The following is a 26745-nucleotide window of genomic DNA, read 5'->3' as shown; positions in this document are numbered from 1 at the left end:
GCAAGCCTCATGAACACAAATATACTCGCCTTCAAGGTAGTTGCACTGCATCACCTATGGGCTTTGTGTGCAGCAATACTCTTCACTCAGACTGTGCCACTATCAGGGCTTTCCCAATTGTTGCTACAAATTGGATGCTGTGCTGACCACTTTGTGACATATGAGGTCCGTCTAAAAAGTAACGGGACTGAGCCTGCTGTGTGCTCCACTTACACAACTTGAAAGAACGGGTTGCGTCACAGTCTTTCGCAACATTCCAGCTATATATGTGATTGGTGATGGTTGACTGCGCTCATTGTGTGATTTTTTCAGGTCCTGTTTTACACGTTGTCTAGTCTAAGTCGTGAGTAGAGAGCCAATCTGAAGTTTCTTGCCAAGCTTGGCAAAACACCTTCCGAATCCTTCGCAATGCTGCAGCAAGTCTACGGGAAAGAAACGATGTCACGTACACGTGCATTTGAATGGCACAAGTGGTTCAAAGAGGAACGGGAGGAGGTTGAAGACGATCCACGGTCTGGAAGACCTTCAACGAGCAGAACGGCGGACATCATTGAGTGTGTGAAGCAGATAGTGCGTGCAAATCGTCGACTCGTGGTGCGGATGATTGCTGGGGAACTTTCCATCAACAAGAACACTGTCTGGAGCATCATTAATGAAAATCTCGAAGTGTGCAAAGATGGTCCCCGAGCTGTTGTCCGAGGACCAGAAACAGCAAAGAGTCACTGTCTGTCAAAACATTATCGAGCGCCTCGAGGACGATCCAGACCTGCTCGGGAGAGTCATTACTGGTGATGAATCGTGGATATTCGAATACGATCTCGAGACCAAACGGCAGAGTCTTCAGTGGAAAATTCTGGCATCACCAAGACCAAAGAAAGCAAGGATGTCGAAGGTCAAGGTGATGCTCCTCACGCTTTTTGACATCAAGGGCATTGTCCACTTCGAGTTTCTCCCACAGGGTCAAACAGTGAATCAATACGTGTACAAGGAGATCCTCCGGCGCCTCATGAGATTAGTCCGGGACAAGAGGAGGGATCTGTGGGAGAACAACGCCTGGGTGCTCCACCATGACAACACCCCTGCTCACAGTGCCCTGAGCATCCAACATTTTCTGGCGGAGAGGAACGTGCCAACTCTGGAGCAACCCCCGTATTCGCCAGACTTGGCCCCTTGTGATTTTTTTCCTATTCCCCAAGCTCGAGGGGTGATTAAGGGGACCCGGTTTCCTGATGAGGAGGCCATCAAAAGGGCCGTGACGATGGAGTTCTGGAGGATTCCAGAAGAAGCCTTCCAGGGGTGCATCGAATCGTGGAAGAAGAGGATGGACAAGTGTGTGAGACTGGATGGAAACTATTTTGAAGGGGACAAGCTGTGATTTCAATATTTTTTTGGGAATAAAATTTCTGTGAAGTCAGTCCCGTGACTTTTTAGACGGGCCTCGTATGACCCATGAAGCATGATAAATGTTAACACTTCTCACAATAACACAGTAATTCATGAAGCTTTCAGTATAGATCTCCAGCTCCCTCAAAAGCCCTTGTGCACCCAACGCTCTCTTTTCTGTAGCATCGGATCTACCCAGAACCTCACCTTTCTTCTTTCTCATTGCCTTCAAGAATATGGAGTGCGAGCACAACCATATCAACATATATCTACAATCTATACAAGCGGTTAATTATGGTGGTGATGCGACCTTTGTCGGCGGGGACTATTACGATGGATATCTTTGGAGATCGTAATAGTCCTCCACCAACAAAGGCCGTGCCACCGTCATAATGAATCATGTGGAGTACAACCAAATAGCCGAAGCTCTATAAGATGACAACAAAACCTACCAAGCAATTGCTAAGCAGGAGACTACCACCTTACATAAACTACATGATGTAAACCTCTTCACAAAACGAACAGGATGCCATAAGTCCTACAAACTCCATCATTCCATGCTTCTATGGGTTACCAAAGATTCACAGCAACATTGGTGTCCCTCTATGACCCATCATGGCCCTCCGAGGAGCACCTACATACAATCTGTCTGTGTCTTTTCCACCGACTCAAGCACTTAACAACCCATTCAGCACACAATGCAAAGAACGCCAAAGCGGATCCCAGAATTCAAGCTGACACAAAACATGGCGAGGATTGATCGAATCAGAAATGTCTACCTCGAGAGTGGCAAAATTATGGTCTCATTCGATGTAATTTCATTTACATCTATAGCTGTAAAATTGGCAATGTTGACCTCAGAACATGACATCACCAATGACCAAGAGATAGCCAGCAACAGCCGCCTCACCGCTTCCACCTAATAATCTTCTTGATGAATTGGTTTGTGAAAGAGCTTTACATATTTGACTAGTGGCCTACCAGACAGCTAGCTATCTGTTCAGACATCGCATGCCACCTTCTCTGATGCTGGAGACTTTTTGTGTCTTCCTTGGTATCCTCTCATCTGTTTGTTGACTAACAAATCTTTGCTAAGCTCTGTTTTGTACTAAAAATGCATTTAAATCAGTCACGGACAAACTTGCTCTTCTTGCCTTATTCTCGCAATTTCTTATTAATCGTGCTTCATTTTGCTCTCAAGAAGTCATCCTTTTCGCATTTTAAATGCAGATTCTGATTAATTTAGTCTTTTCTGTGGATACATGGCCTGAATAAAGATAAGAGTGATTTTTATCTGAAAAAGACTTTTGTTTTTTAATCTCATGTTGGTCAGTGAATCAATGATGAAATGTATTTAAAATAGGGATTGTATGTCACAGTTGCCAATGACAGGGCGAACATCCATTAAAGTTGTACCAGTGTGGCGTAACGTACATGTCAATGGTGTGAACGAACGACGGGGCAAACAACACTCAAAATCGTACCGGCATGGCGTCACGTCCATTTCAATGATGTGAACGAACAACGCTCAGAATAGTACTGGTGCAGTGCAACACCCTTGTCAATGGTGCAATAAAAAAGTAGTGTGATAGCATTTGGGTGAGATGACACAAAACATTTAGCACCTGCACCCACTTGCATACCAGAAACTCATCTATTCATAATGTTCTCGAACATCCAAATTAAATTTTTGATGGATTACAGTCAATATTTATGAAAATAGATGAAGTGGATTATGGTTGCACTCTGTAAGCAGCTAAATAACTGAAGTAAATGAAGAATTTTTGATGAGTGAGCTTTTTATTTCAAAGTTTACAGCTGTAGTAATTTTAAATGTAAATATGGCAAAGGTTATAAAATTACAAGTGGAGGAGGCATGTGTTAGCGTTACCAAGCAACCAGTTCAATTGTAAGCTCCATTGTGTTGAGTCATGTGACCCTCCGTGAACACAGTGAGTCTGCACCGGCCGACTTTTTTATTCATGGATACTTTCGTTTACGGACATTTTGTGACAGTTTTGTTGTTTTCCTTCCTCAGATTTTTTTTTTTTGTGACCCCTGGATAATTTAAAATTCCTGCCCAAATCACTTTCAGTCGAACAAACCTAGCCAGTTGCTTCATGAAAGACTTGTGCCAACAAATTCTCTCAGCCAATCCCACAAGAAGATGGCAACAGTAGTAGTAGTTGTGGTTGTAGTAGTAGCAGCAGCAGCAAATGGTATCCATTGTTATGACCATTGGTATGCACAGAATATTTCTGTGCAAAATAAATCTTATACTGCAATTAATCATGTCTAAAAGAAAAACTAGGTGAGGTAATTGAAAAGTGGGTTGATGTTAACATTTTGTGTGACATCTCTGTTGTAAATTTTTGTTTACTTCACATAAGCACCTGGTCACACCCAGTGTCACATGCAATGTGACGCCCATTCCACCTTGGAATGATGAGCGTACTCAATGCCTTGGACACTATGCCAGCACAGTCTCGGATTAGATGAAAACCACTTGGTGGTTGAAAGGTCAGAGCTGAGCCTGGCTATGGAGAGCTATTTTAGTTGGTGGTACCTTCATTATTGAACAAAGAATAAAAGTCAGTCCTTTTTTTGTTGTTGAACAAAGAATAAAAGTAATGATCCTCTTTTTTTTCGGTGTACTTCATTGTCATCAACAATTGCCACAAACAATTTTTCATAAAACTAACCTGTATTAACTTCTTTTTTTTATGCCTCCGCCGATGAAGTCGCCGGTTTGTTTTCAAGGTTGAATATCCCGCTGTCCGTCCGTCCATCCATCCTGCCGTGCGTCCATGATATATGTTTAGGAAAGCGATAACTTAAGAATGGTCGAAGGGATCAAAGTCAAACTTGGTACAAATATGTATGATGATGTAAAGATGAACTGATTAGGTTTTGGGTCAAAAGGTCAAAGGTCAGGTCATGCTTGGTAAAAATCTGTGACCTTGCTAACAGGTGAACCAGTGATGGGATTTAAATCAAACTTGGTATAAATATGTATAATGCTGTAATAATATGGGCGGAGGTTTACCTGTCGACGTCGCGATGTCGAAGAGTGCTGTTCTAGTTTTACGATGTTGTACTTTGAATTTCATTCTCTGCATTCATCAAAAGACAGTTATCAGCCCATTGTATGCCCCTCACCACTCCCTCATTCACACACCCTTTCATTAATTGCTGGCCTCTCAAGCTTATTTACATTGAATCTGAATGTCAAACAAGTAAAATATGCAGAAAGTAAGAGGGTTTAGAGGTAATTCATCTCAAGTCTGATCAACTGAACGTACAGCAACATTGTCCAACATTATACTGTCAGACGACAGTGGAAGAATCAAGAGGATCAATTACTTTAAATTAAGCAGACATAGATATAAATGAGGAATTCAATGCACTCTTGTCCCTAGTTTTTAAAGAAGCTCGAATGCTTTAACGCTTCCTAAATATCTGAAGCAATGTTGAAATAAAAGGTAAACATTAAGAACTGTGTTGTATACCCTGACCTCTTTATTATTTTTGATTATGTGTATGATTTATGTCCTTAGACAAAGTGTGAAGTAGTGCCTAAAGGCACTTAAAATCCAAATTTCTCCAGCTGTCATGAGAGAGCTTCTTTGCCACCACAAAATATGGATCTTCAATCTCCTCTCCTCCCATTATTGACTGGGAGTGTTTTCGCAAATCCCCCTTGCTGTCATGCACAGGATTATCCAATTTCATCTGCAACTATCCTATCCATCCTCTAGGTTCTTGTGCATAAAGTCTTGTATCATGGCATTTGATGGTGAGCAACTTACTTTCTCAACCAGGAAAGTGAATCTGACAGAGGGCATTTCACAGGGCCCATAACAAGTGCATGGTTACCCACAGGCAAATCTGAAAACAGCATCACAACAATATTAAGGGTGAGCTCTCCTACCTGTCTCTTTCCTCAGACTTGGGTGTGCTTCGTTCTGTCCATCTCTCATTTATGCCTCCATCCATCCCCTCCCTCACCTAAAATGGCTTCACGATAGACTCCACTGATGACAAGGCAGAATATCATAATTTTGTATCCTTCCAAAGCTTGTGTGTGCATCCCATCTCTGTGCCACGTTGGCCTCCCACAACTGCTCCCACTTCGTTAGTTTGTATATGGCATGTGGCTGTGAGCTTGCATCAGTTCCTCCAGAGGTGCAGATATGCCACTGGGGCCACTAGCTCCTTCCTGGACACTGAGTGTTTTTCACCCCAGAAAATAGAGGAAATTCTGATCAACATGGTCTCTTCAGCAACAGGTTCAGATGACAGATGGGACCAATGCGTGTTCTCAAAGGATGCAGCCTCCACCCACAGCTCCCCTCTACTTTCCTCCTTACTGCCCCAAGGATTTTATTGCTGGCTTGTATAATCTCCACAAGCTTGCTTTTTTGATGTTTATCTGCTCAAACACATGTCTGTGAGCAATTTGATGATACCCTGCTCACTTGATACTTCCATTTTATTTGCATAGTCCAAACTGCTCCAGGTACCAATGCATATACAGTATAGTCTAAATATGCAAATGGAGTTGATCCCCTAAGATCAGCCTTTCAACTACCAAGTTACTTCTTTTCAACACAAAAGCATCCTCCAGTGATGGACCACCTTGTCCTTAAAATATCCAAGCCCATTAATTTTATTACATCAGATGTACAGTGCCTTCAGAAAGTATTCACACCCCTCGACTTGTGTGACATTTTGTTGTGTTACAGCTTGAATTTAAAATGGATTAAATAAAAAAATTTTGTCACCGATCTGCACAAAATACTGCATTATGACAAAGTGAAAATATGTTTTTCGAAATCTTAACAAATCAATTGAAAATGAAACAGAGAAATATCGAATTTAAATAAGTATTCAGCCCCCTGAGTTAATACTTTGTAGAAGCACCATTGGTAGCAATTAGAGCTTTGAGTCTTCTTGGGTATATCAGTGTCGATGTTGCACATCTGGATTTGGGGAATTTCTCCCTATTCTTCCTTGCAGATTTGCTCAAGCTCTGCCAAGTTGGATGAGGGGTGTCAGTGAACAGCAATCTTCAAGTCTGAGCTTTGGCTGGGCCACTCAAGGACTTGCACGTTCTTGTTCTGAAGCCATTTCAGTGTTGCTTTGACTGAGGTTATTGTCCTGTTGGAATGTAAATCTTTGTCACTGCCTTAGGTCTTTTGCACTCTGAAGCAGGTTTGCCTCAAGGATTTGTCTATATTTGGCTCCATTCATTGTTACCTCTATCCTTACAAGTCTCCTAGTCCCTGCCACTGAAAAGCATCCCTGTAGGATGACGTTACCACCACCATGCTTCATAGTAGGGATGGTGTTAGATGGGTGCTCGGTTTCTGCCAGACGTAGAGCTTTGCATTCAGGCCAAATAATTCAATTTTTGTCTCAGACCACATAATATTTCGCCTCATGCTCTCAGAGTCTTTCACATGCCTTTTTGTAAACTCCAAGCATGCAGTCATGTGCCTTTTAAACAGGAGTGGCTTCCGTTTGGCCACTCTCCCATAAATCCTGGATTTGTGAAGTGCTGCAGAGACTGTTGTCCTTCTGGCAGGTTCTCCCATCTCAGCCAAGGAACTCTGTAGTTCTGTCAGAGTCGTCATTGGGTTCTTGATCACCTTCCTGACCAAGGTCCCTCTTGCCCAGTTGCTGAGGTTGGTCAGACAGCCAGCTCTAGGTAGAGTCTGGGTAGTTTCATATTCTTTCCATTTCCTAATGATGGAGCTCACTTTGCTCTTAGAACCTTTCAACACTTTAGAAATCGTTTTATACCCTTCCCTAGTTCGAGGCCTCATCGCAATTCTATCTCGGTGTTCAACGGACAGTTCCTTCGATTTCATGCTGAAGTTTCTGCTCTGACATGCACTGTCAACTGTGGAACTTTGCATAGAAATGTGTTTCTTTCTAAATCAAGTCCAATCAATTGAATTGGCCACAGGTGGACTCCAATCAAGTTGTCGAGACATCCAAAAGATGATCAAAGGAAATTGGTTGCACCTGAGCTCAATTTGCACTGTCATATTAAAGGGGTTAAATACTTATTGACAAGACATTTCAGGTTTTCATTTTCAAACTCCCACACTCTCTTCAATGCCACTCTTCCCTCCAGGTCTTCAATACAGCTGTTCACCACCATCTCATATCTTCCCATTCCAAAACCACGATGTTTTCTACCCCCACAATTCCACCCCAAAGCCACCCCCTTCAAATTCACTGTTTTCATTCCTGAAATCCCCTTAGTATCCACCTTGTTTACCATGTGTACCACACCCCCATCCCTCTCCCTTCCACAAATCTTCTCATGACTCTGTTCCCTACTCTTGTTGTGCTTCCTCCCCTGCCACTCTTGTCTCCTCCCTTTGTTATACAGTGTCTATAGAAAGTCTATACTCCCTTTCAAAATTTTCACCTCTTGTTGCCTTATAGCCGAGAATAAAATTACATTAAATCAAATTTTTTCCACCTTTATTTACACATCATAACCCACAACCTCCAAGTGAAAAACAAATTCTACAAATTTCAGACAATTAAAAATAGGAAACAAGAATATCTTGCTGGAGGAGCAGGAGACAAGAGGGGCGGGAGAGGGAAACACAAAACAGTGGGGAACAGAGACATTGTGAGATCTGTGAAAGGGAGAGGGATGGGGTGGGGTAAATAGGATGGGACTACAGGGAGTTTCAGGAAGGAAAGCAGGGAATTTGAATTGAAAGAGGTAGGTTTGGAGTGGATTAACCCAAACCTGTGGGTGTGGGGGAGTGAGAGCAGTGCATGGAGAGTGAGGAATAGAGTTTTTGATGAAGAGATAACTCTGCCACCAGGACGAGGCTCAGGTCTGTCTTCCGAAGGAGGGAGTAATCAGGGAGAGATACCAGGGAGTCAGAGATGTGTTGAAGGAGGAAAGTTTCTGTTAAGCAGATTATGTCTTGTTAGTGGCAACCTTTATGGAAAAATCTGTCAGGTTTGAGCGAAGGCCGCGGATGTTTGAGGTCCATACTGTTAAGGAAGAGGAGAGGGGAGGTGGCTTTGGGTGCAGGGGAGAGTAAGACGAGGGGGGGGGTAGAGAGAGTCGTTGACAGTGTGGGGGATTGCAGAAGAGCTAGAGGAGAGGGTCGGATGAGAAGGAGAAAAGGCTCTGTGGTGACAGTATGAGGCACAGTGGGGAGTAATAAGAGAGGGGGTAGAGGGAAGTTGAAGATTGTAGGATTTGAAGGGATGAGATGGAAGAGAGAGGGCAGGGGAAGGAAGCAGCTTTGTGGATGTGAGGGGGACAACCTTGAGAAGGGGGAGTGAGGGGAGAGATTGCTGAAGGGTGAGAGTGGAGAGTTGAGGAAGAGGGGGAGTTTTTGAGAAAGGTAAGAGGGAAGGTTGCTTTGAGAGGGAGGGGAGGCGATGAGAGCAAGCATGGCCAAGGGGCAGGAAGGCAATGGGAGAGGGGAGGGATGAGACGTGGTAGTGGTATAGTGAAGAAGGGAGCAGGCAGTGGGGAGGTACAAGATTTGAGGAGTTGGGAAGAGGGGGAGGTATGATGAGAGGAAAGAAAGAGCATGTTTGAGATGTTGAGGAGTATACTGATTGAAAGAGTGAGATATATGTCGGTTAGAATGGAGCCCACAGATGTTAGAACACCATACAGTTTGTGACACTTGAGTAGCTGAGAGTAAAGCAGAAGACAGTGAAGAGGTGCTAAGAGCGGAGGTAGGATGAGGGGCAATATGGGAGTGGTAAGGAGAGGGCATAACAGGTGAGTTATTAGGAGATAGATTTATGGAGGTGGGGTGAATTGGCACTGAAGTTGGAAAAAATGGACGATTGATGGAACATGAACATGCATTGCAAAGTGGGATTTAATTGTTTTTTTAAGTCAGAGATGCGATTAAAGACATTATAGTACTTGAAGGATGCGATAAAGAAGAATAAAGAGAAGGGAGAAAAGAAAAACTGTTGGTGATGAGGAGAAAATACAAATAAACACAATCGTGCACATAGATGGGAAGATAGGTAGGCCTCAAGGAAACCCGAAAAGACAAGACCAAAGAAAACTCACCAAATAGCACAAATTTTGAAACAAAATTGAACTAAAAACACTGTAAATACAGTGGATGCAACAAAATAAACTCAAAACACGACAACTAACGACCGGAAATTTATCTTTGAGAAAGTCTCCCAGGAGAGAACCAACCGTCGCTCAAAAACCGTAACCGGAAGGAGAGAGAGAGAGAGAGAGAGAGAGAGAGAGAGAGAGAGAGAGAGAGAGAGAGAGAGAGAGAGAGAGAGAGAGAGAGAGAGAGAGAGAGAGAGAGAGAGAGAGAGAGAGAGAGAGAGAGAGAGAGAGAGAGAGAGAGAGACAGAGACAGAGACAGAGACAGAGACAGAGACAGAGACAGAGACAGAGACAGAGACAGAGACAGAGAGAGAGACAGACCTCAAAAACCGGAACTGAACTTGACAAACATATGGCATGTGTTGCTACGGTTTTTACTTCATCAAATGCAACTATAAGGGATGCTTCTCCATGGTGGTCATACCCCCAAATGCAAGTTCGGGGCCAAATCTTCCCCATTCTTCCCTACTGTCCGGATTTATCAGGGCAGCACGGTCACGATCAGAGTGCCGATCAGTCCCTATGGAGCAGCCCTTTGTCTCCTCTCTCTCTCTCTCTCTCTCTCTCTCTCTCTCTCTCTCTCTCTCTCTCTCTCTCTCTCTCTCTCTCTCTCTCTCTCTCTCTCTCTCTCTATCCCCCTCTCCCTCTCTTTCTAACTCTGTCCTGGCCCTGACTTTGTGAAGGCGGAGGTACACCATCCTGGCAGGGCCGGATTTACCATGTGGGGGGCCGTGGGCACAATGATTGTGGGGGGCCCCCAAATTTGGAGATTAATCAACAACTTAAATTATAACTGCTTTTTCATCAACAACTGAACTTGTATCTATAGATTTGACAGATCCTGATCAGGAATGATTTGGCAGATATTATGTTCACAAATTACAATTAAATCTGACAATATGACAAGATGGACGGATTGTTATTGATATGGCTGGTGACTTATCTATGAGCTGATGACTTATCTCTGAGCTCATTCTAAAATCAATTCACAAAAATGCTGTTGCTGCAAGAGTAAGAGATAGAGATGGACTAATATAAGAAAATAACAAACAACACACTGTCATTAATCATACTACGAAAAATCTTCTAACTTCTAAAAACCCTCTGGGCAAGAGAAATCCGAAATGGTGATTAATAGCCGACTTCCAGCGAACGCAAATATACGTCAGTGTCATCCACATCAATGAACATACACACGGTGCCTTAAGCAATGGACAAGCTTCCTGCGCGACTTCGAGGCAGTGAACTCAGATATGATACTGTCAACCTGCATGGAATTGAGCACATCGGATTCGGTTGAAATGATGGTCAGATTGACCAGTCTCTGCTGCCCCATCGTGGAGTGAAGATGGTTCTTGATAAGCTTGAGTTTCGAAAACGAGCGCTCCCCAGAGCAGTCTGACACCATCAGTGAGAGGTAAATCCGAAGCAGCACTTCCACGTTTGGGAAAGTATCGGTGAGTTTTCGCTCGATGAGAAAACTGTACATCTCGACTTCAGTACGGCCCGAGTCTGGCTCTTATTCCTTCATCATGGCTTGGAACTGAATCATTTCTTCTGTGAGGTCAGGTGATAGATCTTCCCGATACAGCTCGACGAGCTTCGAACATGACTCTCGAATCTGCTTCACTTCGAGTTGAACAAGAGCACGCAGGAATCCAAATCTGTCGTTCATCTCGCTGTAAGCGTTTGTACGCTTTTCCAACTGCGACAGCAGTATGTCGATCACTGCAACGTATCCACTGATGCGAAAGGACTCCTTGGCGTCTAGTTCTACTTCTGGAGTGTGTCCGTAGTCCAAGGGAGAGAAGCGGACATTATGCTTTCGTCTACGCGATCTGTGAGTGAATTCCTCCGTACCTGAGCGCTCCACTCCGTCAACAACGAATGTATCAAACTGATCGCCTAATGACTGCACGAAGCTCGCCCGTGACTTGAGGAGCTGCACGGCTGTGTTGAGATTGGTAGCTTGCGACTGAAGGGTTTTACTCATACGATCAAATCTACCAAGGACAGTAGACCAGAAACCAGCATAGAACCCTATAATCTGGGAGCCCATGGAGATTTGTTTAGCATTGCGAGTACAAAAGGTTTGAGGCTTGGAATATGATGGGATACTACATGGGACCCTCAAACGAGCATTCTTAAGTTTCATCTCCCGTACCATTCCTGGGGGCGACCACTTAAAGTACCCCCAAATTCAAGTTTAATTAGCATGATTGAGTATATGAATAAAACCAGTGCCAAAATGTTCTCCTCAAAGGTAGAAATAAAGATCCGCCATTCTTAAGTGTGAACTCCTGTACTTAGCCTACTTAAGAACGCCCCTAATTAGTGCTAATTACCACGTTAATTAGCATTATTGAGTACAAAAATGAGACTTGCACCAAAATATCCAGTAGGGTACCCTGACTAAGTTTCGGCCATTCTTAAGTGTCAAATCCTGTACCAAGTCCAGTTAAGAACGGGTCAAAGGTCGTCAGAGTCAGTGCTGCCGGGGGGGGGGGGGGGTAAATTAGCATAATTTGGTACATGAATTAAACCAGCGCTAAATTGTTCATCTTTGGGGTGAAAATCAAGATCCGCCATTCTTCAGTGTCAACTCCTGTACTTAGTCTACTTAAGAACGCCCCTAATTAGCACTAATTACCACGTTAATTAGCATGGTTGAGTAGAAAGATGGAATTCAGGCCAAAATGTCTATCAGACCACCCTGTCCATGGATTGGCCATTCTTAAGTGTCAACTCCTGTACCTAGTCCACTTAAGAACGGGGATAAAATGAATGAACAATATACATTATACGAGGTGTGTTCAAAAAGTATCCAACCTTAATTTTTTGTGCATAAACAAATGAAGCTAGGGAGGCGTGGTTTGGTGCACGTATGTAGGTGATCCTAATTCGTATGCGGGAATATTTTCCCGCCTGCAGAAGCTGTCAGTCGCCGACAGACCGCCGATGAGTGAGGAAGTGTAAGTGAGCGCCATCGGATTTTCGTTTTTGACAAAATGACGGAAAAACTTGAACAACGCTACTGCATCAAATTTTGTGTAAAGCTTGGCGATTCCCAAGTGTAAACGATCCACAAGATTCAACAGGCCTTCGGGAACGAAGCAATGGGCACCACACAGATAAAAGAGTGGTACAACTGCTTCAATGATGGTCGCACATCAGTGGAAAGTGAAGCACGTTCTAGTAGGCCCTCAACATCCCGAAATGAGATAGTCATTGACCAAGTGAGGACCGTGCTGATGCAGGATCATCGAATCACGATCAGAGAACTTTCAGACGAGACGGGCGTCAGCATTGGATCCGTTCATTCCATTGTGACTGAGGATTTGGGCTTAAGGAGAATCTCAGCGAAGTTCGTGCCAAAGCTGCCAACGATCGAGCAGAAGCAACTCCGTTTGGAGATCGCACAGGACATGCTGGAGACTGTGAACAGCGATCCCAACTTCTTCAACACAGTGATCGCTGGCGATGATACCACAGTGATCCGTTATTTTGTCAAAAACGAAAATTCGACGGCGCTCACTTACACTTCCTCACTCATCGGCGGTCTGTCGGCGACTGACAGCTTCTGCAGGCGGGAAAATATTCACGCATACGAATTAGGATCGCCTACATTCGTGCACCAAACCACACCTCCCTAGCTTCATTTGTTTACGCATGAAAAATTAAGGTTGGATACTTTTTGAGCACACCTCGTATATGCGAAAACAGAGTTTAATAAAATTTGAAACAAAATTACAACATGGACGAAAATGTGATAGTGACTGCTGATAATTGGTACTGAGTTGTAATGATCACTATTAATTATATGAAATTACTAATGGAGTTATTTATAACTGTAGTTTGATTGTATTGATGACATTAAAGAAGTCACAGGTAGCAACTGGTTGTTGTGCATCGTGTTCCTTAATCATCTTCTGTCCAGTCTGACTCGTCATCCCATGAGACGGTCATGTTCTCCTCTTCGATACTTTCATCACCATTGAGCTCATCTTCCTCTGGAACCAGGGTGTCTGGCATCTGTGGCCCTTCATGCCAAATTGGCTGATAATATCCATTGTCAAAGTCCCAACCATTTGATTCCGTAGGGTGCTGTTGGATTTCGGCGACATCAGCATTCAGCCACATGTGAGCAACAAATGATGCACGTTTCATATGCATAATGAGCTCTGCCTCACATGGTGGAATGGCACTTGCGTTTATGCCCTTAAGTTTCTCCAAGGGGTTCTTTGCTGTCGACTTTGGTCCATAGCCCTTTTCAAAACCTTGTACCGATAAGCATTGAGTGTCACTTTGCTGGTGTCCTATGCACCATACATGATTGTGATGAAAGTTTGCAGGGTCTTTCGAGTTTTTTGACTCAGTTCTGTTTCAGTCGCCAGGCTTTGGAATGCTTTCTGTGCCTCTTTATTCTTTTCCAGCTTAGCAAATGGTTTGACTTTGCCTTTGCGAACAAATGCCGCAGTGTAGTCACTGCCTGTGAACGCGTGGAATCCCAGCAATGCTGCACATATCTGAGGTCCAAGTAACTCATAGATGGCGGTAATGCTGATATATCTACGGTTATTCTTGGCTCCAGTACCAACATCCATCCACAAAGGTGACTGAAACTTGCTACAGTGATACAACATTACGATTGCTATGTCTGTATCTGACGCACGAATGACTATGTCCCCTTGTTTCTCAGTACTGTCCACAGATTTTGCATGGAGACATATCTTCGTATCTGCCTCTTTGTGGTTGTTTCCAAGGTATCCAACGGAATCACGTCTGAGAACTCCATCGACGACTTCGTAGTGATAGCATTCTCCGGGAATGTCAAGATATAGTTGACGGCTTCTGATGATCTGTTTGTATGCCTGGTCTTGCCATTCTCTCGCTAGGAACTTGGGGAGCTGTCTCTTAAATGACCTTGATTTCAGGGCATTGCTTAGATCTTTCGGTTGTTTTTGTTCTGGGCCAGTTATCAAAAACTCGCGTTCCATGTCTGCTCCTCTCCTTCCCCGTTCCATGTCTTTCAAAGATGGCTGTGGGTAATCATCGAAGACTAGATGAACTTCCACACTCGACAGCGCCACTGTTTGAATCAGTATGCTTCTTGCGAGACCCCATAGGTGGCTGGCTGATTTGGTGGTAGGGAATGGAGAAGAAATGGGCCATCGATAATGCAAGCACGTTTTAATGCAGGACTGCATTCGGCATCATTCACCTTTGACTCCAATAATTTGAAGAGAGCACTTTTTCTGTTTTTGCCATAGTTCCATCTGTACTGCACATTGACAAAGGGACTGGTGTGAGTGGATATTCAAAAATGAACGGCAAGTCCAGATTCCTTTTGGTGGCTCATACCACAAGGCAGCCCATCAGATCTCTAGTACCCTTCAGCTCCGATATTTTCTTCTTTTCTGTTCTTCGGTTCTTTGCACATCCATCTGAAAAGGTCTTCAGTTTTGCCTTTGTTATGTTCTCTTCAAACCTGTTGGGATCAGAAATGCAGGAATCCAGGAAATCTTGGTGGTGTGCCTGTCCCTCTTTTGGAATTCTGAGCAGACTTTCACGAATCTCATCACTGGTAGCCTTCCCGGTGTTAATGTTGAAGTTTCTTCTGTGATGCTTCTGTTTCGACTTCCATCTCAAAGGAATTGCGAGAGTCTTCTATTTGTTTCATGACCTTCTTCAAGTCACGCATATCACGATCTATTCATGCAGGTTGGAGTTCTGCAGCAACATCATCAATCACAATCAAACCTGCTATCTCTTGCACAAGGCTTATGAAAGAAGCCCTGGTAGATTTTGTGACCATCCATCTCAAACAAGCAGTATAACTATTTGTGGCAGACGATATCCCTGTGAGGCGAGACGCTGCGTCAGCGTTGACCGTTTGCTCCAGAGTTAAATCGACAGGAACACGGCTGAAAGCATGGTCAGTTCTTCGGACAGTGAACACACCTTTGTCAATAATTTCTCGGAGTCCGGGGTGCGATTCGTCGATATTCATCAGGTCAAGCTGGAATTTTGTCAACCATCTGCAATAGTTGACATGGTTTGTAGCGAAGAAGAGGTCTATGACTGCAGTCAGTGTGAAGATGTAAAGATCTATGTCATTTGTTCTGATCGCTCTCTCCAGGTTGTGGTAAAGACTAATGTAATCGATGTACATCATCCAAAATTGAGCAGTGTAGCCATGTGTTCCAGATCTTGTTTCGTCTGTGTACTTGGTATAGGCAATTTTTCCAGCAAACGAAGACATCTGATGCACCGATTGACTCGAGTGCAACTTCACTACTGTGTACACTGTTGATGAATTCCTCTAGTCGATCCTTTTCCTTGTAGGTCTTCATGAATGCCAAAAAGTGGAGGATCTCAAAGGCAAGGGCTAGTTTTGGATGCAACCTTTTGCAGCGATTAAAATGTTTTCCTGATAGGAAGCCGTTCAGTGACCCTGGGGCTAGGACGTCAGTATCAGTTAGCATGTCAGGTCCTCCTGAATCAGAGATGATCTTCCCGACCGCTTTAAAAAATGCCATCTCAATGTGAAACACACCTGGCATTATGGAGACGTCATCAAATTGGGGCTTTTCTGTGGCTTGAATCTGCATGGCAGGTTTTGCCGCATTCAGGTCATACGTGACAATTCCAAATTTCTGCTCACACTCTTTGGCACATCTTTGGGCTGTGATGAGCATCTCTTGTATGACATCAAGACTAGTGATTAACTGTCTCAGGTTGGGCATGTATCGGACCTCTTGTTTTGGCAGCTTGTCTTCGTTGTTTTTGGCATTATACCCGACCCACATTGGAACCTTGCCTACATCTAGAGCAGGACTCATCATCCACATCAGGTCCAAGTTTCTTGCAGCACCACTGACATCAGGGAGGTTGAAGAAATCTACGTGCTTGTAACTGAAAACTGTCATTTTTGGTTTTTTATGATAGGGTTCCAGTGATACCTCTTGTTGCTCCAGTTATCGTTTTCACCCCTTCCTGGTGCTAAGGACTATTGGCAGCAATGAGATGGACTCGCTTGGTTCAACTGACCTTGTTTCTTCTGATTCATCTGGTACATTCTCATACATTATTCCCATTGTATCATGTAGTGTGTCTGCACCAGATAATGTATTTGTCAACTCATCGAAGTTATCAAATGCAACACCCATTGGCTTGTCTTTGATGGTTCCATCAGGACAAGACAGTCGCCTTTCTTGAAGTTGCTCTGCTGTTTATGTTTCCAATTCCTCTAAGCTGTTGTAATTTATGCACTGCCCAAATCGATTTAACACCTGCACAACCTTTTTGCTACCTGTGACAGATTTCACAGTGACACCCAGTGCCACTTGCTTTGCTGGCTTGACTTTACCTCTCCTAGTAATGAAGAGGGCATCATCACAGGATGATTTAACGCGGCGCATGACATGATCAGTACATTTTGTGGGATTTTGTCCACAGTACAAGGTGGTGAAGAAAGTAGATAACAGAGGTGGGGGGGGGGGATACATCACTTCCCTTCAGGTCATCTAAAGTAGGATTTTCGGGCAAATCCTTTTTTTGAACATCAAGTCGTTGTTTCCTGAGTAGCAGAGTGGCCTTAATCACAATTTGTTCATCATCGGAGGTATAGTCATATGCGACACGTACTGCGTCATCAGACATTTCAGAACTGTACATTATCAATCCTAATTTTTTTCCGAGTGGAGTTTGAAATTTAAGTTCGTCACCAAATTTTCCTTTCAAATTCCGCATTAGGCTTTGAGCATTATTTAGAGGAGTTTCTGATGATATATTGCACAAGTCCAAATACCTCGCATACACGGATGTAAGGAGTTCGGGCCTTTTGTTTCTGAGGACAGATTGCTCAACATATGCTTGAATATCATCAACAGCTGACGGGTTGGTAGTACTGGTCGATGGACTTTCGGCACTCTTCCTGTCACGATCGCATACTCAGAGTGATTCTGCTGACATCAGAAACGAACTCTTGCAAGAGTGATGATATTTCACTTCCTTGGCGGCAAGGTCAATGCCACTGATTTTAGACAAGATTTTAGCATCATTTAATACCAAAGCTGCCTCCTGAATGCTTTGGCTAGCCTCGAGAGTTTCGCAAGTGCCAGCAACTTCAAGCCCACCCTTTTTGCGCTTTTTTGTGTTGCCACAAAACAAACATTGCGGTGGAATATATACCGGAAGTGGATGGCTTTTCATCTGAGGTTGCGGTTGCAGAACGTAAATTTGTTGTCGTAGAGGTACTCACAGTGTCACCAATGTCGATAGGTGACTGGCTGGCTGAAACTGCAGTAAAGTTTGAATAACAGTTAACATGATATCCGTCATTTTCCCCTGGACTTTCAGGTAGATCAAGAACGACATCGCGGTAGACTGAATTCTCGAAATTTCGTTTTTTACGCCTGTTTGATGCAGCTTTTTGTACTGTGGCCCATTGTTGTTCACCGAATGGTAACACTTCAAGGCATGGCCTCTTTCCCGAACTCTGATACGTATGAAGGATACAGCGTCTCTGAGGTGTCGGAACTGGGCTTGGGGTCTCAGTCCTGGCAATGTTAGGAGACCAATCAGGGCCTTGCGTATCCATTGTCAGTTATTTGAAATGGCAATATAATTTGGGATAGAACAATTTTCGGGAAAGGTTTTTTAAAGGAAACATTTTGTTTTTGCAATCAGCAAAAATGAAATTTCTTGTGTTACCAGGTTTAATTCGGACATGGCGTAAATTAAAGTACCGGTAAATCAATTAAATGATATCAGGCCGAGAGACAGATATTGCGGATTAAAAAATGTTTTTATAAACATGATAAAGGATGAGATGATCACATTTGACCCATCCTTAAGTGGACTAGGCAGAGGAGTTGACACTTAAGAATGGCCAATCCATGGACAGGGTGGTCTGAGAGACATTTTGGCCAAACTTCCATCTATGTACTCAATCATGCTAATTAACATGGTAATTAGCGCTAATTAGGGGCGTTCTTAAGTAGACTCAGTACAGGAATTGACATTTAAGAATGGCGGATCTTGGTTTTCACCCCAAAGATGAACAATTTAGCGCTGGTTTCATTCATGTACCTAATTATGCTAATTACCCCCCCTCCCCCCCCCCCCGGCAGCACTGACCCTGACCTTTGACCCGTTCTTAACTGGACTTAGTTCAGGATTTGACACTTAAGAATGGCCAAAACTTAGTCAGGGTACCCTACTGGATATTTTGGTGCAAGTCTCATCTTTGTACTCAATCATGATAATCAACGTGGGAATTAGCGCTAATTAGGGGCGTTCTTAAGTGGGCTAAGTACAAGAGTTGACACTTAAGAATGGCGGATCTTTATTTCTACCTTATAGGAGAACATTTTGGCACTGGTTTCATCCATATACTCAATCATGCTAATTATACTTGAATTTGGGAGTACTTTAAGTGGTCACCCCCAGGAATGGTACGGGAGATGAAACTTAAGAATTCCCATTTGAGGGTCCCATGTTGTATCCCATCATATTCCAAGCCTCAAGCCTTTTGTACTCGCAATGCTAAACAAATCTCCATGGGCTCCCGGACTACTATCTCGAGCGTGCACATTGTTTGGTGAAGTGTCTCGGCCGTGTTTCTTGTTTCACTATTCAGTTGTTCATCGTTTGCGATTTCATCGAGGACATCCATGATTTCGCTGTAACCGTCTACAAGACCTCGGGTTGCATCAGAATGAGCCGACCAGCGAGTGTCGCTGAGGCGCTTTGGTACTTGCAGACCTTTGGCTTTCACGGCATCAAATAATCTGGCGTAGTGCGACGTGGAAGCTGTAAAAAATACATACACTTGTTCCACGAATTCAAAGAATGCTGCTGCAGGTCTACAGCATCCCACGGCCGACTGACCGACTAAGTTCAGTGATTGCGTCACGCATGGCACAAATATTGCAAGAGGGTTCTCCTGTTTGATCATTCCCTGTATCCCATTGTATCGGCCACTCATATTAGATGCGTTATCGTAAGATTGTCCTCGGCAGTTAGCAATGTCCAATCCAGTGGCTTTCAAAAAATCCAGTAATGCTGTCGCTTGCTGGAGTCCAGTGTGCCCTGTGTTGCTCAGAAAGGTCATGAAACGCTCCACTGGAGCCTCGTTCTCGATGTATCGTAGAATAACTGTGAGCTTGTCGATGTGGCTTATGTCAAGAGTAGAATCGACTCACACAGATAAGTATTTTGCCTCTTTCACACGAGCGACGATGTTATCCAGAACAGATTTTCCGATGATGGAGACCAACTCTTCACATGTCTTAGATGATAAGTAGTTGGTGTGACCACTACCTTGGTTGGCATATTTCTGAATGTGCTGTGCCAAAAATGGATCGTATTCCGCAAGTAATTCCATTAAACCAAGGTAGTTACCATTCGTCCGTGACCCAACAATTTCATCCGATCCACAGAACGCTAGACCACGCTCAGCAAGGAACGGTATCACGCTCACACTTCGTTTCAGAACCTCCCTCCAGTAGGACGCAATCTCACTCACCTGTTTGACGAGTTCAGTGTCCACACGACCCTTTGGATGTTGCTCTGTCTAACAAGCGGATGATATTCGCACAATGTACATGCGAATGCTCATGCACCTCGATAGAACGACTGGCATGCTTCCAATCATTGAATCCTTTCCCGCCCAGGGCAGTAGCGCCTCCAAAGAGCTTGCAAGTGATGCAGTACAGTTTTCCGGTGTTGATGTGGAGAAGCAAAGCCAGGACCTTTTCACGGACTCTCCGTTTTGTAGTCTACGGTAAAAAAGATTCTTGGAGCAGCAGCGTTTCCTACCTTCAACAAACTGTATGGATGAATCAAAGGGACCAGTCGAATTCTGCAGGGGCTCCAAATCTCGTGATGCCCAGTAGTCGATCATCTCTGATGACGGTCGCTCAGGAGGCCAACATCCAATGCAATTGGCAAAGCCAGGTCCACGATCAGTCAGTATATCTCGCGCTTCTTCATCTGATGCATGTTCTTCATCGGTGGAACCTTCCGAGATGTTGGACGAATCTTGACGCAGGGGTTCCGTTGCCAAATCCGCTTGTTCTGTCTCTGTTGGTGTTCCTGCCTCTGTCATGGACAAATTGCCTGTTTGTGCAGGAGTGAAAAAAACTGAGATTATCTGGGTCTTGTCGACGACGGCCTTGTCTTTCATCTTTTTCCTTGGAACGTTTCTGCTTTTGAGCACCACTGTCATATTTCCGTGGAGCCCTGGATTTGTGCCTGTCATCACCGAAGCCGCTCATTGTGGTTTCTGCAGCTGGTAGGTACCGAGTAACCGAGATATTGTCAGAGTGCACGTGGGCCATACCAGAAGCACGAACAACAAGTATGTTTCACACACCTGGAACATAGAAAGTAACACCGTGTTACTGTGCTGTGCGCACAAGTAAGCAGGGTACTGACAGCGTTCCCTGCCAGCCGCAGTTTCAGTGTGTACAATACTACCCCTGCCGGCCATGTGCTGTGCTGGCCTGGCCTAGTTTTACCATATCGACTTTCACCTTTTCACCTCTCCTCTGGCTGGACCTCTGTATTCCGTCTGTGCTTGCTGGGCTCTAGCGGGCAGTGCCGTAGTTAGTTGGTCATGCTCAACCATCTGAAGCATCGATGATCGATCCAAAAAAAGATCCGAATGCGGGCCCCCAATGCCTGAGGCTTGCCCCGGGAATTTTTGACCACGTTGGATCCGTTCTGTGGACCATGGAAGAAACGGCTTGAAAAAGCCAAAGCTTGAAAAGGACCCTCACAATGATGGACAATTTTGAAAAGATATCCTTACAAAGAGTTTACAATCTTCATTCACCGACAATAAAACTTTAGAAGCACATTTTCAAGGGATTTTCAAAATGTCATCGAAATTGTGGGGGGCCCTAAATGTGGGGGCCCCGGGGCCATGGCCCCACCTGGCCACCCCTAAATCCGGTAGTGCATCCTGGATTTGGGGATCTTTATGGCTTGTTCGAGGGAACTGTCCCGGGCTATACAACAACCACAACAATAACCTAGTGAAATGCTCAATAAGGGAGAATAAATTGAAATGTATTTTTATTTTATGAAGAGCACTAACATACAAATGAAAATAAGTGCCAGTCGGTAATTATTGAAACATGTACTGTTTGATGATTTGGATGTATTCTGGCCTAAATGTGAACCATTTTGTTCAATTTTCTTCTCGTCTTTTAACCTTGCCAGCTTCCCTGTGGCCACGAGAATTATAGGTCTGCCATCCATTTCGCTGTTGGGATCTCGACATCACCAACACTGTGAGGCACGGTATGTACCTCGGCGTGCTGTTCTCTATGTGCCAGGCGATGACGAACACAAGATCTCCAAACTACCTGGCCTGCATGCTGACTGTACCATCATGGACTGTGAAGATGGAGTTGCACAAAACCGGAAGGTCGGTGTTGATTTGAGATTAGATGTTTGGCGGTGAAACCAAATATTTGTTATGAAAATTGTTATTGGGCTTGTGTATTAATTGACGATTTCCAATCACGACAGTTATTTTGCTGATTTTGCATGATTAAATTGATCTGAATAAATGCTCAGAGAATAGAGGAGGTGAATAAAATTTCAAGATTACAATTGTTCTTGCAAGGACATTCAATGTGGACTTCAAGGCCGAAATTAAAATGCAAGATTACCTGCATACAAATAAATTTCCATTTTTACCTCCACCACCGAAGGCGAAGGAGGTTATGTTTTCACCCCTCTCTGTCTGTTTGTTTGTTTCTCTGTCTCTCTGTCTGTTTGTGTGTAGGATATCTCAAAAAGTCCCTGATGTTAACTAAGCCTGGGAATTCTTCCACAGAAACCTGTCTCTCCCTCTCCCTCTCCCTCTCGACTGAAATTATCCAACCCTTGTTCCTGCCCATGGTACACTGAACCCTGTGGTAAAGCAGTTGCTCTGAAACAACTTGCCTTCTCTTCTTAGAAGGCATATCCAACCAAAGGCAATCTCAGTGCATTCCAAAAACTCCGCAACAAGTGTGTCTATTCTCAGGAGGGCCAGAAAACAACGTCTGACCAACCTCAAGAATGAACTTTCAAACTTCTCTCTCTCCTCTAAAACCTGGTGGTGCCTTGTTAAGTCTGTCACTGGGGTATGCTGCCCCTCCATCCCTTCTCTCACTTCAATTGGCACCATAGACGACTCTGCTCGTGAAAAGGCTGAATGCCTCAATCCTGTGTTTGCTTTCAAATCTTGTCTCTCACCGCTCACTCTCAGTACCCATTCTTCCCTGTCCCCAAATGCTTTTGGATTCTGAGTCTTTTGCACCTGAGAAGGAAGAGAAGGTTCTTTCAACCCTCGACTCTGACTCCGCTACTGGACCGGATGACATCAGCTCACGTGTCCTAAAACCCAGTCAGCTGCTCTTGCACATCCTCTCTCTGCTGTTTTCACCTGCCATTTGTGCTTGTTCTTCTCCCATATGCTTGTAAATCTGCCAACATCACTGAGCTTCATAAACTAGTGTGCCCTTTTGTCTGTTGGAGCAACATTTCATTGGTCTTCACAGCCTTGTTGCATACCCGCTTGCTGCACTGATTGAACATTAGCTTGGCTTTCACCAAGCTCAGATGTTCTTAGGCCAGTGCAGGGATTATATGTTTGTGATTATTATTGCCATGTTATATAATTGCATTCTATTATTATTTTTGGCTGCTCTTAGAGCACCCTTATTCTGGACATTTCCATCTGTCTGTCTGTCCGCGAAACTTTGGTCAAGCCTAGGGGCTAAACCACTCAACCGATTCCAATGAAGTTTGGTAGGTAGGACCAATATTTCTGGGAATCGTGTGCTTTCGAATATGGGACCCCGGTCCCGAGCAACGGCATAGCAACGGCCCTTTAAAGTGGTCAAAAAATCGAAAAAAAACTAGAACTGCCACTTTATAACTGCTGGCAGTGATGACCGGGTACCCGTACACGACGCCTTTGATACGACGTTCGACTTAAACGACGGTCGCAAAGTTTCGCGACGATAGGATGAGCGGTTCCGAAGAAAACGATATTTAATGTTGTTCTTGAATCCGACGTGGCTGCCGAACCGTGTGACCTATCGGTTAGAAATTAACAAACTTATATTCACCACTCGGGTGCGATACGTACGTGAAGTTTCCCCTCGATCTGACCAGCCGTTCTGGAAAAGATGTTTGAGGGTTTTAGGGTAAATTCGACGTGGCCGCCAAACCGTGTGACCTATCGATTAGAAATTAAAAAACTTGTGAAAGGATGTCTTGGGGAAAGTGTGCGTGAATTTTTGCCTCGATCTGTCCGGCTGTTCTGGAGAAGAAGATTAAAAAAATTTATTAATTTTCAATCCAAGAGGGCTGACGAAGCATGTGACCTATGACATCACAAATTTATATTCTGCTTCAAACCGTGTGTTGGAACACGTCTGTCAAGTTTTGTGTTAATCGGAAAAGGTGTGTTTTTCTATCCAAGATGGCCGCCACACAATGTGACGACGTCATAATTTTTAGCATGTCTTATTTTAGCACTTCATTATTTACTCTTCTTCATTTTCTACTCTTATTCTTCATTTTTTTACTCTTCTTCATTATTTTACTCTTCAATTTTTACTCTTCTTCATCTTTTCTATTCTTCTTCATTTTTTTACTCTTCTTCTTCATTGTTTTAATCTTCTTCTTCTTCTACTTCTTCTTCTTCATTTACTCTTCTTCTTCATTTTTTACTCTTCTTCTCCTTCTTCATTTTTTACTCCTCTTCTTCGTTATTTTTTACTCTTCATCTTCATTATTTACTCTTCTTCATTTTTCTGTTCTTCAATTTTTACTCTTCTTCATTTTTACTCTTCTTCTTCTTCTTCTTCTTCTTCTTCTTCATTTTTTACTCTTCTTCTTCATTGTTTTACTCTTCTTCTTCATTGTTTTACTCTTCTTCTTCTTCTTCTTCTTCTTCTTCTTCTTCTTCTTCTTCTTCTTCATTTTTTACTCTTCTTCCTTATTTTTTACTCTTCATCATTTTTTACTCTTCTTCTTCATTATTTTTAACTCTTCTTCATTATTTTTTACTCGTCTTCATTTTTTACTCTTGTTCTTCATTATTTACTCTTCTTCAATTTCGACTCTTCTTCATTTTTTCTCTTCTTCATTTTTTACTCTTCTTCAGTTTTTTCTCTTCTTCATTTTTTATTCTTCTTCTTCATTTCTTACTCTTTTCCTCATTTTATTACTCTTCTTCTCCATTTTATTACTCTTCTTTTTATTACTCTTCTTCTTCTTTTTATGACTCTTCTTCTTCATTTTATTACTCTTCTTCTTCATTTTATTACTCTTCTTCTTCAATTTTATTGTTCTTCATTTTATTACTCCTCCTCATTATTTACTCTTCTAAATTAAAATTAAGAGAGCTTGGCGTTGTTGTTGTTGTTGTTTTTTTTTTTTTTTTTTTTCTTCTTCTTCTGGTGAAGACAGATCCTTTAGGACTCGACTATTTCATATACAGGATCCGTATCTCCTGAAATACTAAACACTTGTACACATCCTCGCATTGAGGGTGCCTTTTAAGAGCGTCTATCATGAACTTTTAAATATATTTGGACATTTGCTTTAAAGTTTCGAAAAGTTCACGTTACTATTTAAAGATTATTCAATTTAATGTATTGTAATTTCGTAAATACACTATTTTCCTGTCATGAACGACGCTCGTCCATGACTGGTCTCGCTATTGGCTCCGTCAAGGCATGTGATGAAATATCGGAAGTTGTTTTTTTCTTCTTCTTCTTGTTAAGTTCTTGTTCTTTTTCTTCTGGTGAAGACAAAACCTTTAGGACGTGGCTCTTGGACACATTTGTCCTTGTTAACATATGTGCAGGCATGGGGCTAGATTATAGAAGCCAAGTCTTGCTTCGATAGGTTATGTGGTTCCAGAGAAAACAATATTTAATATAATTCTTGAGTCCAACATGGCTGCCAAACCATGTGACCTATCAATTAGAAATTAACAAACTTGTCAAAGGATGTCTTGCGGAATGTTTGTGTGAATTTTTGCCTCAATCTGTCTGGCTGTTCTGGAGAAGAAGATTTTTAAAATTTATTAATTTTCAATCCAAGATGGCAGACGAACCATGTGATCTATGACATCATAAATTTAAATTCTGCTTCCAATCGTGTAGTGGAACACGTTTGTGAAGTTTCGTCTTTTTCAGACAAAGTGCGTTATTCTATCCAAGATGGCCGCCAAACCATGTGACGTGTGACGTCATAATTTTAACGTGCATGCAGGCATGGGGGTAGATTATATTGGCCAAGTTTCGCTTCGATAGGTTATGTGGTTCCAGAGAAAACATTAGTTAATATAATTATTGAATCCAACATGGCCACCAAACCATGTGACCTATCAATTAGAAATTAACAAAGTTATATTCACTACTCGTGTGCACTACCCAGACCTTGGCCCTTGATACAACATGAGATACATGAGATGACAAAAAAATTTATATTCTGCTTTCAACTGTGTCGTGGAAAATGTCTGTGAAGTTTCGTGTTTATCGGAAAAGGTGCGTTTTTCTATCCAAGATGGCCGCCTAACTATGTGACTTGTGATGTCATAATTTATACCATATATGCAGACATCATGGGGTATGAGAGTTACAAATTTTCGCTTCGATAGGTTAAGCCGTTCCAGAGAAAACATTATTTAATATTTTTCTTAAATCCAACATGGCTGCCAAACCATGTGACTTGTGACGGAATAATTTTTACCATGTATGCAGAATTGATGGAAGATGGCATTTGCGAATTTTCGCTTCGATAGGTTAAGCAGTTCCAGAGAAAACATTATTTAATATTTTTTGTAAATCCAACATGGCTGCCAAACGATGTGACCTATCAATTAGAAATTAACAAAGTTATATTCACCACTCGTGTGCACTACCCAGACCTTGGCCCTTGATACAACATGAGATACATGAGATGATAAAAAAAAATTAGATCTGCTTTCAACTGTGTCGTGGAACATTTCTGTGAAGTTTCGTGTTAATCGGAAAAGGTTCGTTTTTCTATCCAAGATGGCCGCCCAACTATGTGACTTGTGACATCATAATTTCTACCATGTATGCAGACATCATGGGGGATGACAGTTGCAAATTTTCGCTTCGATTGGTGAAGCGGTTCCAGAGAAAACATTATTTAATATTTTTCTTAAATCCAACATG

General features: G+C 43.0%; 1 protein-coding gene, 1 long non-coding RNA gene and 1 pseudogene across 5 annotated transcripts in view; 1 reads left to right on the top strand and 2 right to left on the bottom strand.

The window, feature by feature from the left end:
* The window catches only part of CLYBL (citramalyl-CoA lyase), a 136319-nt gene that overhangs the window by 26426 nt on the left and 83148 nt on the right, over positions 1-26745 (top strand). For all 3 annotated transcript variants that reach the window (XM_085888551.1, XM_085888552.1, XM_085888553.1), the window contains one exon: positions 21752-21959. In XM_085888551.1, coding sequence (XP_085744677.1) covers positions 21752-21959 — 208 coding nt within the window. The remainder of the gene's footprint in view (positions 1-21751; positions 21960-26745) is intronic.
* Positions 1-26745, bottom strand: part of LOC147023300 (uncharacterized) — a 91663-nt gene that overhangs the window by 7053 nt on the left and 57865 nt on the right. The window contains exons 3-4 of one of the 2 annotated variants that reach the window (XR_015060130.1): positions 4430-4496; positions 4086-4177 (exon numbers count right to left, since the gene is read on the bottom strand). This is a non-coding gene — a long non-coding RNA (uncharacterized LOC147023300). Of the gene's footprint in view, positions 1-2811; positions 4178-4429; positions 4497-26745 lie in introns of those variants that run through there. The other variant, XR_015060129.1, reaches the window with a different exon arrangement.
* Positions 13439-18122, bottom strand: LOC147023301 (uncharacterized; annotated as a pseudogene).

Source organism: Eptatretus burgeri, chromosome 7 (genome assembly GCF_056783735.1).
Source record: "Eptatretus burgeri isolate ZD-2024b chromosome 7, Ebu_testis_v1, whole genome shotgun sequence".
Classification (NCBI taxonomy): Eukaryota; Metazoa; Chordata; class Myxini; order Myxiniformes; family Myxinidae; genus Eptatretus; species Eptatretus burgeri.
Note: the sequence above shows the minus strand (reverse complement) of the source record. Positions and strands in the feature narration are given on the sequence as shown.